Genomic DNA, 12,855 nt, shown 5'->3' with positions numbered 1-12,855 from the left:
GGAGTGACACATTCCAGTCGCGCGTCTCTACGGTCGTTTGTGTGCGTGTGTGTGGGGGGGGGCGGGGTGCTTCTCAAGTGGAGCTGTTTCTTCTTCATGGGAAGTGACGCTCCCTTTGGTGGGGGGACTCTGGACGCCTGAGGCACAAGGTGACTGAGCCCAAGGGTGTCCCTCTGGTGAGTGAGGAGCTTGAAAGCGGCAGCATCGTTCCCCTCGGACGTTTATAATTACCCAGACTATTTTTAAAACATCGTTAAAGAGAAGCCATATTATTTCCCTCAGACAGTTTTAAGTAACTTTATGTAAACAACATCGCTTAAAAGAGACGACAGCGTTTTCCTCAGTTTTCATGTCTGTCCGTCGGCCTTGACCTTGAGGTAGTTTCCGAGGCCCCGCAGCCCCCGCGGGAACTTGAGCACCTGTGCTGAAGGGAGAGGAGCAGGCCAGACTCCTAAGTCACGCCCAGAAGCCCCGGCTCCTCAGGGGTGGGGGGCAGGGGCTTGGGAGGGAGGGAGGAAGGGAGGGAGGAAGGGAAGGAGGGGGCCCCGGGCATGCGTCATCTCGTTTAAATCCTTCCACTGCTGTCCGAGGGACCGGACTGTCACCGCGCACCCCCACCTCCTTTAGGATGGGGTGGGGTGTATCGTTTGCTCCAGATCGCCTGGCTCATGACGGTCAGAGGTGGCCCATGTCCCTAAGCAGCTGGTGGCCTCCTCTCTCCCGTGGTCCACGTGAGGGGCCCCCAAAGACACCCCTCCGGACCAGGACAGCCATTGGCAGCTCAGCGCACAATGCAGAGCCTGAGGGCTGCACATCCCGCTAGGCGCACACAAACCGCATCTCCTGTGTTATGAAGATGTCCCGGGGGCCGTAAGGTGGCAGAGGAAGGAACGTCCAGAAACTCACGAGCTGCCAGACACCAGGGAGAGACCCCCAGACCTCCGGGGTCATGGCTGTGGGCCCAGAGCATGCTCCCAAGTGCTGTTGGGCCACGTTGGGGCCCCTCTTGAAAGGGGCGGGGAGGAGGGAGGGGAGGAGGGAGGGGAGGAGGGAGGGGAGGGCCAGCACGGGGCCCGGCCCAGCGAGGCTCCCATCCTCCCTCGGCCCCATGTACTCAGAGCGGTGTCCTCTCTGAGCAGAGGGCACGGCCAGCTTGTCGGTTCCCAGAACCAGGAACTCGCCACAGAATCATCCTCCTCGGTGTGTGTGCGTGTCTCTGTATGTGTGCGATTCCCATCAAAACCCGACTTGACCAGCTCGAAAATAAATGATTTAAAAAACTTATACATATCTCGGAAGCTCGGACCCGGAGCGTGTGAGCTGGTCTCAGGGATGACGGGAACCAGGCACTGGCCAGGGCCCCGTCTCTGTGTCTTTCTCTCACACTCCTGCTGCTTTTCTCTGTGCTTCTGTCGGTCCCCAGCTCTGCGCCCAGATGTCCTCCAACAGGGGGGACACCACCATCCTAACCCGGGCTCCAGCTCTGGCGGGGTGGGGTGGGCTGCTTTCTACCTGAAGGAGCGGGAGCATTTCAGGCAGCGCTGCCTCAGGAGGGTCATGTCCTCCAGTTGTGCGGAGCAGGGAGGATGCCCGGCCAGCCCCTGAGCTCCCAGCCGCAGTCACTGCATCCTGAGGCCTCAGAACTGTTCCTTCCACGCTCCGTGTCCCCTCCGGAAGTGGGGGCCAGGGTCGGAAGTGTCTTTTCATCTGTCTGTCTAAGGGATTGTATCTTTGGTCAAGTCGGAGGACAAGTTTTTATAGATAGGCTGTTCCAAGTGCTCTTTGGGGGTCACTCGGGGGCTCTTTCAACCAGAGGACAGCACCAACCAAGATGAGCAAGATGGGCACCTTCACGAACACCAGGAGCACGTAGTGGGTCCTGTGAGAGAGGATGGAGTGGTTAGGGCCCTGGGCCCCTCCAGGGCCTGCAGGTCACCCAGGACAGGCTGTTGGGTGCCTCGCTGTCCTCCCCACCCCACTAATGCCAGCTCCAGGTTGCCAAATCACCCTCGTGTTCAGTGGCACCTGACACCTTGCATTGTGGACCCACTAGGTCATCCGTGCTTTTCTCGTTGACGACCGAACAGGGTGATAACGCTTGCGGAGGCGTGTTCTGCAGAGGGGTTTTCTGGTGAAGGCTGGGGTTGGCCGGATGGCGGGTGAGGAGTGAGATGGAGCCGGGGCTTGGGCCTTGAGCCTGCCTCTGACAGGCTCCGGCATCAAGTGGCCACACAGGGGCAGAGGGGTTCCCAGACCCGGCTGCATCATGGGAGAGGCCTCAGGTGGGGGCAAGAGAGAGGGCCACAGCCACTCACCTGATGTGGGAGCCGGAAGAGGGGCCGGAAGACATGTTTCTGTGGCCGTTGGTTGTCCCAGACAGCAGGTTTTCCGCGGTGGGCAGAACTGTCCCCTCTAGACATGGGAAGATTCCACCACACGTGATTGGCACAGACTAAGGGTTGGCACGAGGCCACACTGCCACAGGAGCCCTGCCCGTCCTCACCACGAGACACGCCCCTCCCCTTCCCCTGGATTAGGGAGCTTCGTCTCTTTGGACGAGCCCCTCGGCCTCTCCCCTTTCTACTGAGTCATCCGAATCAAAACACAGTCATCGATTCTAGCATTTTCAAGTGCAGCAAGAAGAAATAAAAATTTAATAAGAGTAAACACTGTAGCTGATCCAGGGGAAAGGGGGCCACCTTGTCACAGTCTCTCCACTTCCTCCTCTAAGTGGGGCTGTTGGTTGGGAAAAATCATCCCTGGTCCTTTTGCTCAAGCAGGGCCTAAGCAGGGCTCAGGGACAGACGGTTCTGGAAATGGGGCGTCTGACTCATTATCGGGGTGGCGAGAGGGAGGAGCCCTCCGGAAGCCTCGTGGATACGAGGGCACATTCCGGTTAAATAGCGCACAGTGACTTTGAAGAATGAAACATCTTTATGAGAAACTATGGGACGGTTTATGGCGGGCAGCTCGGTCATGGATTGGCGCCGAGTGTCCGTGATCTGCCTTGCGTTTGAGTCATGGGCCTGGCAAACTCTGTCTTGCAAGGTCCCATCTTGGTCTGTGCTCCAGGTAAGTGCTGTCCTAACGGCCCCTCTGGAGGCTTCTGATCACCTTACAGGTTGGTCCCTCCCCGGGTGCCCCACCCAAGACCCTTAAACGCCTTCCTCTGTAAACTCCCATGGGGCACGTTTTAGCCTGTCTCGGTCCCTGCTCATGTGCTTTAATCAATCCCTTTTCTGTCCCTGCAGATCTTGGCTACCCCTACTGGACAGTCCTGGGACATTTTGCTCAACTGGTCCTCTCTGGACTTCACTTGGTGGCAGCCCCTGTCACTCCCTGGTTCCAAAGCTAACAATAAACAGGCTTGTTCTAAAGTCCGCGTTGTCTGTTTGCGCATCACCATCTGCCACTCCTGAGTGGACGCTGGGCTGAGGGACAACTGGCCACATGCGGGCTGGGTGGAAGAGGGGCTGTTTCTCAGGCGCCGGCCACAGCAGTAGAGCCGTGTGCCACCAGGAAGACCCCCAAATCCTTTGATGGCTTCAGGCCCAGGGAGACCCCAGGGCGGCCAAAGAGGTCCCTGATGTTGGCTTAATAGTCAAAACCTTCCTTTCTCCTTCAAGTGTCCACTGTTCCTTGAGCTCCTTGAGCTCATCTCTGGTTCCTCTTATGCAGCCACATAAAGGAAATGGGCCAGGCGGGGGGTAGGGGGTGGGTTTTGAGGTGGCGCTGGGGATGCAGAGAGGAGAGTTCTGGAAAAGGTCCAGGGCCACTCTGGGTTCAGTGTTGACACCCTCTGGGCTGCTCCAGGTGTCCCCTGCTTCTCTCCATGTAAGGACAGATTCAGAGCATGGCTACTGGAGACTGACCACTCCCTAGAGCGAGGCCTGAGACCCCCTGCAGGCGTTTGAGGCCCATCGGGGCTCCTATAAGAGGATGTGGAGCGCTGGGGCCGTCCGGTCCCTGGGAGAGCAGGGCTAGGCCGTGGGGTCCACAGCCACACCCCTACCCCAAACCATCCCATCCCCACTACCTTGGAGGGGGACCTCGGGGACTGTGACGGGAACGGGCGTGGGGCGGGCTGCCTCTCTGCCCCGGCATCTCTCACTCTCCTCCCCGGCTGTCTGTCATCTCTCACGCTGTCCACGACTGGTCCTCAGGGACTCGGTCGCTTCCCCTCTGCCCTGAAAGGAGGGCAGCCGGAGCCCCCAGACCTGAGCCTCACAGTAGGGACGGGAAAATTCTTACCTGGGACAATGATCACTTTAATGGACACCCCACGGTCCGTTCCAACCCTACTAATCCCACACCAGTAGGTGTCTTGGTCATCTCGCTTGAGCTCCTTCATGGTCACCGTGATCAAGCGGTCCTTCTGATTGTCCCTGATGGACACCCGGCCTTCATCCATCTCTTGCGCTGACTGTGTGGTCTGGACGAGGATCTGGCAGAGACTCCAGAACGGTCCCCGACACCACCACTTGCCGTTGGCCTCCCACCCTGGGTCATAGCGACATTGCACAGTCAGCGAGCCTCGTTCCAGGCCTCTCACGGACTCTGGGCCTCGGATGGACAAACAGCCTAGGAAACAGAACCCCGAGATATAGATGCTGCCCCCCTCCCTGAGTCAGGCCTGACCTGACCCCCCACCCCAGCTGGTGTTCAGCAGCTGGACCGGGGTCCCCGCCCAGGCTTCCCAGCCGCCCCTTAGCTGACTCTTCACATCTTCTCTCTCCTCTGTCCATCTTCCTCATATGCTCCCTCGATGGCAGAGCTCTGGCCTCTGTGGTCCTCATCTCCTTAGACGTGGTCACGGTGTGTGACGATCCGACCTTCGGACGCGTTCCCGACAGTCTTCTCAACGCCGTTGTCACCGGAAACGCTTCCTCTCTGACTACGCTGTCTCAGAGGCTCCCACCGGTTTCTCTTCCTCTCTCTTTAAATCTCAGCGTAACCCGGGAAGTGCGGGTACAAATTCGTCAGACGACGCATGTGGTGTCGCTGGACGCAGAAGTGGGAAGTGCTGTTCAGAATCGCTGAGCAGCCCCAGGTCACCACGGGCGGACCCAGGACCCCCTCTCCAGCCTCCTCGTCTCGCTCCACTCCAGTGCCCTGGAACGACTCTCCAGTGCCGTGGGTTTGGTTATTGCCTATATGCCGATGACTCCTACGTCCTTATTTGTAGCCCAAATTCTCTCCTTGGCTCCAGCCTACCGTTTACAAACACTCACTGGATATCTCTACCCCAGATGTGGTAGTTACAGAACTCAGTGCACCGCCTCTTCCCCCTTGAACTTAGTCTTCCTCGGACTTTCCACCCTCTAGTGGGGAGATCCCCGTGGACAGACTAGCAAAGGCCTGATGGGAGTGGAACAGGTTAGAGATGCGGATAAATTGAACAGGTATCTGCTGTTCTGTGGATCGACACCAGTTAAACGGACCGTGTTCAGATATGCTCCCTGCCCTTGGCAATGGCCACTTGTGTCTTGACCACCTGGAAATGAATAAGCACAGCGCAGCAGAGGAGCATGGCAGAAGCCTCTCTTGACCACTTCGCAGCTCCAGAGCCTCAGAGCCCCGCTGGGGAGTCGGGGGTGGGGCGTCTCTGCTAGCAACAGGAAGGCGCTACCTCCTCACACCTCTGACCTTCTCCCTGAAGCTATTTTAGTTTCATTGAGGTTTGCATTTGTGGTTGGCAGAATACTGCCCCCCAAAGATGTTCGCGCCCTAATCCCCAGAGTCTGCGCTCATGTCATCTTACATGGCAAAAGAAACTTTGCAGGTGTGAGTAAATTAAGGACCTTGAGATGGGGGACATTATCCTGGGTTAGCCAGGTGGGTCCGATGCCATCACAAGGGTCCTTATAAATGGAAGGGAGGTTAGCGTCAGAGTCAGAGAGATTTGCAGATGGAGAAAAGGGTCTCGAACCACGGTTTGGGGCGGCCTCTAGAGTCTGGGGAAGGAGAGAAAACATTCTTTCCTAGGGCCCCGAGAAGGAACGCGATCTGCCTACACTTGATCTTAGCTTGTAAGACCACTTTGGAATTGTAAGACAATAAACCTGTGTCAGAAAGTAACGTAGTATTAAACCAGCAGAACTGACCTCAGGCCCGTGAAACCAGCTGCATCAGCCTCTCTAGGGAACTTGGCGTCTCTGTCGATCTGTCCCCTCCTCTCTCCACAACCCACTGGTAACCGACGTAGTCAACTCTGCCTCCAAAATGCTTCTCAAAATGATTTTCTTCTTTCTTTCTCTGCTTTCGCAGTCCACAAGAACAGCGTGACACAGCAGAGAGAGAATGTGTTTTGGACACAGAAATACACGTCGACCACAAACTAGTTGGGAAATTTGATAAGGTACTGAACCTCTGAGTCTCGCTTCTTTAAAATGGCGATGCTGCTTTCTCCCTTGCGGGTTGTTTGTAAGACTTGGATACGTGTCAAACGGCAGACATTCGGGGGTCACTGCAACAGCCTGTCGACAGGTCGGGTGCTCATCTGGAGAGGTTTCCCCAGCTCCTGCTGCACCCCACCTCCACTCTCCTCTGCATATAGCTGCCAGAGGTGTGCGTTGAAATTGTCCCTACCTCGTCCTTATCTGCAGTTGCTGTGAGCACTTAAAAATCTCTCAGGACCTCTCCTGCTTCGGAACGACCTAAAATGCTTTGGTGTGGCATTCAAGTCTTTCTATGATCTAGATCCAAATTCCCTGTCTGTGCCACTTCCTGGCTCCCCACACCTCTCCCTCTGTGCTCTGACTCACTCCCATACTTCTCTTCCCCTGGCTCTGTCGTGTCCTCCCAGACAGCTCTATCATCGCCCACGTCCTTCTTCCTTCCGGAAACCCCTTCTCCAACCCCTGCCTGTCTACTGTAACCTTCGACGTCCCCTTCGAGGTTCAGCCTCCTTTGCAAAGTCTTATGCCCCATCCCAACCAGAACTGCTTCCTCCTATCGCTCCCGCAGCCCTGTAACGGAACCTGAATGCCACGTTGTTATTTTAGTACCCTTAGCAGCCTCTCTCTCTGCTGCCCCTGCTAAGATGCTCTCTCTGTCCCAAAGAGCAGAGATCTCATGTTTGTTTTTTCTCTCTCTCCTCCCACCCACATGCCCCATAGCTTGTGCAGTGTCTGGACTGAGTAGGTACCAATCAGATTCATGATTGTTTTTGAAAAGAAGCCGATCGGCGTGATCATAGACATACTCGTTTTGATTCTAGGATTAACTATAATCTCCATACCAACAGACAACGAGAATAAGCATGCTAATTGCAATACTGTTGCAACAGTAAAGGTTAGAAAGAGACTCAAATGCCATGAATGGGAGAATGGGCTAGTAAATTAGAGGCCATCTCTAACGTGCTTGAAAGGAAAAAAACTAATCACGGATAATGATGGGAAAGATGTCCCAGATATATTACGATTAGGTTTTAAAAAGTTGCTTAACAGAATGGTTATGATTCCATTCCTGTGGGTTTTGTTTTGTTTTGTTTTGTTTTATAGCCCACGAGTAGGAACAAAATCTGAAATATGTGTCCTAAATTTTTAAAAGTGGTTAGGGCTGAGATCGGTTTTTGTTGGGGGGGATTTTCACTTTCTAAATTAAATATTTCGATTCTATTAAATTGTTTACAATATCATTAACTAATAAAACCATAAAGATAATTTTTTAAAAAAAATAGAAAAGGAGTCAGTTAGGAGATAGCATTGATGTAAATTTAAAACGAATGCAAGAATCAGCAGATAGGGTCATTTTCTTTCTTAAAAAAAAAAATAACACAGCTACAGTAGCAAATAGAGGTGCGATCACAAACAGCAGAGAAGAGATGCTCTGCTTCTAGAAGCTTCGTCCATCCCGTTTAATCTGACAGTAAATCACTCATAATGTGATTGGGCTCATTGTTAAAAAACACGCAGAATGTTTTTCTAAATACAGATTATGATGAATGGAACTATTAATTAGGCCTATGTGAATTTTTGAGTTTGTTTGAAGGAAAAGAGAGGTAGAAATGTGGGACAGTAGTCAGCAGGCAGCAGAATTCCAGGGAACAAAGGTCGCTGGGCTTTAAAAGCATAAGGCCGTTTGAATTTCCATTTTTCGTTTTCATGAGTCTGAGATGTAACCCTCTTCCTGTGTGTCCATCCTTCAGGAAAGTTTGCCACGTCTGTGAAATCCTTGTGTGAATACTCTTATCTCAAAATTGAAAAATTTTGTTGAGCTCCTTGTCGGGGCTGATAGCAAGTGACAAATGGCACACAAAATGAGACAAAGGCAGCCACAGGAGAGCTCAGAGCAGGGGGCGCGTAATGGGATTGGCGCTCGTGTTATTTGCACGGATGGGTCGAGGTGTCTCTCTGCTGATGTCCCTGTGCTGTCATGCCAGCCCAAGTTCCGAAGAGTCATTTCTGGGGTGCAGGTCTGTGCCCCTGGCCATCTGTGCATCACTTTCCTCATTGGCAAAACAGACCTCTGGCCTTCCATCTGCAACCCTTACCGAGCACCCTCCCTCCCTCGCAGGGTGGTTGGGGGCTCACGTAACTGAGCAGAGAAGAGCACGTCTTACTGGAAGCCGGGTGATCCTGGCATCACCATATCCATTTTTTCTCCTTCCCTTCACAGAAGTAACCCCGCGGCAGCTAATGGTAGAGTCTACAGGTGAAAACTTGATGAGCTGGCTTTTCTTTCATCCTTGACGAAGTTCACCCCCTGCTCACGTTCACTCACAGAGTCGGAGTAAGGAGGGACGCCCCATGTTGTCTCTACATCTCCCCACCCTCCCCAAGCCACAGATCAGCCATGGCGGGTCTCAGCCTTCATCTGAGGGAGAAGAGTGTTTTGGGGGGGCGTGTACATGTGAGGGAGACTCTGAATGAGTATGTGCGTGAGAGTGCAGAGTGTGTGCAAGTCTGTGTGTCACTTGGTGTCCCTGTGAGTGAATACATGCATGTGTCTGTGACCCTGGATGAGTATGCGAATGTGACTGTATAGGAGTGTGTGAGAATAGAGCCATATACGGAGGTGGGACCGCACGTGGCCGTGTGGGTTTGACTCCTCTGTGTGTGTCGTGTGAGTGTGTGTGAGAAAGCGTGAGCTCAGGCACGGTTTACCCAAACCCTTCTCCTTGGCCTTCGGTGAGCTGGACATTGAGATCAAGAGCGGGAGCAGGTGGGGGAGTCTCTGAACTCGAATGCAAAGCTGGAGCCCAGGGGGAGAGGCAGACATTCTGAATTGCTGTCTTTGGGGAATTCTGGGCCATTTAGAGTCCTGCTTAAAGAACATGGCCATCCCAGAGAAGTTGCCCTCACAGCTGGTTGACAAGTATCATCATCAGTAAAATCAACAAGGGCAGCAAGAATTCGGGGAAAGCCCACGGCCCTCATCTATTGATATCTGATCTGAATAGTCGAGTCCGACATCATTAGGGCTCCAGAGACTTTCTGTTCCCATGAGAAGCCAGGTCTTGGAACTATGAGGGGCCCGCCCGTGTCATGCACCCCTGTCGGGCCCAGAACTCAAGTCTCCCAACTCCCCGACTGTGCAATTTCCTCTGGTCCCTCTGTGACCCGGTTTGTCTGTGGCAGATGGCCAGTCCCCAGACAGCCAGAGAGGGCTGTGTGACCCACACATATGGCATACGTTGTGCAAACTGCTCCGTAATGTCCTCTAAGTGTCTGTACTGGTATATTCCACAAAGAGAAGAGATACTTGCGCCCCTCCTGACTCCCACCTGGGTTCCTGAGCAATCTTCTCTTCGGAAGCCTGCGTTTCCAGGCGTGGTGTTTAAGGCCCCGCATAAGCTTGTCTTTTGCCTTTGCAACCTCACGTCCAGCCTCATGTCACCCTGCACACAGAGAGCTCCCTCCTTGTGTCCCGGAACCAGCAGTTGTTTATCCATATGTCTCACTCACCCACTGAGCCATTCAGGGTCCTCTTTGTAACAACCACTCCTGTTTCTCTTTTCCTTTCATGTCCTCAGGGCCTGCCGCATGCTTGGCATGAAGTAGGACCCCAATGAGCTTTTGCTGAATGAATTAACAAAGCCACCTCTCATTTCCCCAGATGTGACACTTCTCTTTGTACCTGGGACAGATGCTCCCTGCCCTGCCCTGCCCCTGGAGCGCCAAGTTCCCGAGGCCCCAGCTACACTCACCTGGGAGGCCAAGAAGCAGCAGAGCTGGGGACAGCCACATGGTCCTGTCTCTCCGACTCATCGCCCCTCTGACCCGCAACTGGAGAGCAAACTAGGATCCCAGCTGGTCACTTGAAGCTCTGCTTGAGGCCAGACTTGCCCTTCTGCTTATCCAGATCACCTTTGAGTTTTTTACTCATTCACTTCCTTTTATAGAGTGAGTATTTCCTGCTTTTAATTATTCAGCAAAAAGAGTGTCATTTCTTAGTAAGTTTGTGTCAGAGGACATGAGAGTCTCCACTAGGTACAAAAGAGGAAGCAAGGGTGCTGTGCAGGGTGAGGGGGAGTGGGGGCAGATGTGTCTGTGGAGGGGTCGAGAGGGTATCTGACCTATTGGGCCTTGGGTTCAAGGAGTACAACACTCTGCATGCCAACTCCAGAAATGGCTCTCCTCTACAATCATGGGTCCCCACCCCGTCAGGTGTGAAGTGCTTGGCATACCTCAAGATACTTCTGTTCAGGTGTTCCAGCCAAGTGTAAGGGTACAAGCTGTGGGATCAGACAGACCCGGGCTTTACCCCACAAGCACCACTTATAAGCTGTGCGACTGCGGACAACTTACTTAACCTTTCTGAGCCTCACTCTTTGCATCTGTAAGTTGGGTTCACGAGAGTTGTTTTCAGAATTAAATGAGAAAATGTATGTGCAGTTCTGAGGACAAAATCCTGGAATAGGGTTAGCACTCTGTATTATGATTTGTATCCAGGGCACATGAATAGTAGATAAAACAAGCCCGGGACGAGGGGCTGAGAGGAAGCTGGTGGACTGGGTTTCCTCACTAGTTACAAGACAAATTCTAACCTTAACCCGACAATTTAATTAGGATCCTGATATATAACCCAGTCACTAAAACTCTTGAAGAACAGCTTTGGGAAGCAGGTGAGGGTATTTCTTCCCAGGTGTCCAAAGCCAGCTGTGAGGGAAGAGCTCTCCCTGGAAGTCCTGTGGTCGTGGTGGCTCAGGACACATTCAGAAGGTCTGAGAGGAGCAAGAGGCTTAGTCATGTACCAGGGAAACAGCAAAGGGGTCTGAGATATGAGTCTTGCTCAGGTTTTCTCAGAGAGGACTAAGCCAGATTACTACTTCATCATTTTCATTTCTCTGGGGAACTGGAATAAGCTTGTTTTAGCATACAAATTTATATATCTATTCATCAAATTAATAGAGCAAAGGAGAGAAACCACATAATTATGCAAAGAGCTGTATGAAAAGCATTATGTAAAATCTATTACTTTTCATGACAAACTGGGAAGAGGAGGATATCTATAAGCAAACGTTAAAACCAATGGCAAGTCATGAAAAGTCTTTTCTTTAAAAGCAGAACAAGGTGATGCTCATAATCACCGCTTTGCTGGGACACTTTGATTAGCCTGAGCAATACGACGAGAAAAAGAAACAAAGGATATGAGAATAGAAAGGGAAGAAACAAAATTCTAAATAGTTATAGATGAATTGATTGTCTACCTATGAAGCTGAAAAGAATTATATTTTAATAGGCTTTACTCTATACAGAGAAGACTACATGTAAGATTAAAGAACTAATATAAGGTTAAAGTATTAAGAGTAACTTTAGCTACAATAATTTGTTCATGGATGCACGACATAGAAAGATGTAAATTGTGACATCAAAAACATAAAATGTGGAGGGGGAATGAAAAGTAGTCTTTTTGTATGTAACTGAAGTTAAGTTGTTGTCAACTTAAAATAGACTATTATATCTAAGGATGCTTTACATAAGCCTCATGGTAACCATAAGCAAAACCTACAGTAGATACACAAAAGATAAGGAAGAGAATCAAGACATACAACCGTAGAAAATCATCAATTCACAAAGGAAGACAGAAAGAGAGGAAGAAAGGAACAAGGCACCCACAAAACAGCCAGAAAATAACTAATAAGATGGCAAAATAAAGTTCTTACCTGTTAATAATCACTAAGCCTCATGGTAACCATAAGCAAAACCTACAGTAGATACACAAAAGATAAGGAAGAGAATCAAGACTTACAACCACAGAAAATCATCAATTCACAAAGGAAGACAGAAAGAGAGGAAGAAAGGAACAAGGCACCCACAAAACAGCCAGAAAATAACTAATAAGACGGCAAAATAAAGTTCTTACCTGTCAATAATTACTTTAAACGTAAATGGATTAAATTCTCCAATCAAAAGGCATAGAGGGGCTGGATGGATTTTAAAAAATTAATTAAAAAAATTAAATTAAATTAAATTAATTAAAATTAATTTAAAAAATTAATTAAAAAAAAAAAACAAGACCCAACCATATAGTACATAAAAGAAACTCACTTCAGCTTTAAAGACACACATGGGCTTAAAGTGAAGGGATGGAAAAAGATATTTTACATATATGAAAACCAAAAGAGAAGAGAGGTAGCTATACTTATATCGGACAAAATAGACTTTAAGTCAAAACTGTAACAAAGGACAAAGAATATCATTATATAATAATTGAAGGGTCAGCTCATCAAGAGGATATAACTATTGTAAATATATATCCACCCAATATCTGAGCACCTAAATGTATTAAGTAAATACCAACACGTCTGAAGGAAGAAATAGACAGCAATATAATAACCGTAGGGGAATTCATAGCATATGACCTGAAACCACTAAACTCCTACAAGAAAACAGGAGAAAAGTTCCTTGA

The 12,855-nt window shown here is 50.6% G+C and overlaps 1 protein-coding gene and 1 pseudogene across 1 annotated transcript; both read right to left on the bottom strand.

Moving 5' to 3' along the window:
• The window catches only part of LOC102882058, a 5,351-nt pseudogene extending 4,681 nt beyond the window's left edge, over positions 1-670 (bottom strand).
• A 722-nt stretch (positions 671-1,392) lies between these two features.
• Positions 1,393-6,930, bottom strand: LOC102881805 (CMRF35-like molecule 7). The gene is given in 5 exon segments (XM_025047117.1): positions 1,393-1,803; positions 1,805-1,879; positions 2,316-2,412; positions 4,252-4,581; positions 6,765-6,930. Coding segments are annotated over 5 exon segments (756 nt in total). The 3' UTR covers positions 1,393-1,715.
• Positions 6,931-12,855: the final 5,925 nt, after the last annotated feature.

This window comes from Pteropus alecto, unplaced genomic scaffold (genome assembly GCF_000325575.1).
Source record: "Pteropus alecto unplaced genomic scaffold, ASM32557v1 scaffold134, whole genome shotgun sequence".
Lineage (NCBI taxonomy): Eukaryota > Metazoa > Chordata > Mammalia > Chiroptera > Pteropodidae > Pteropus > Pteropus alecto.
Note: the sequence above shows the minus strand (reverse complement) of the source record. Positions and strands in the feature narration are given on the sequence as shown.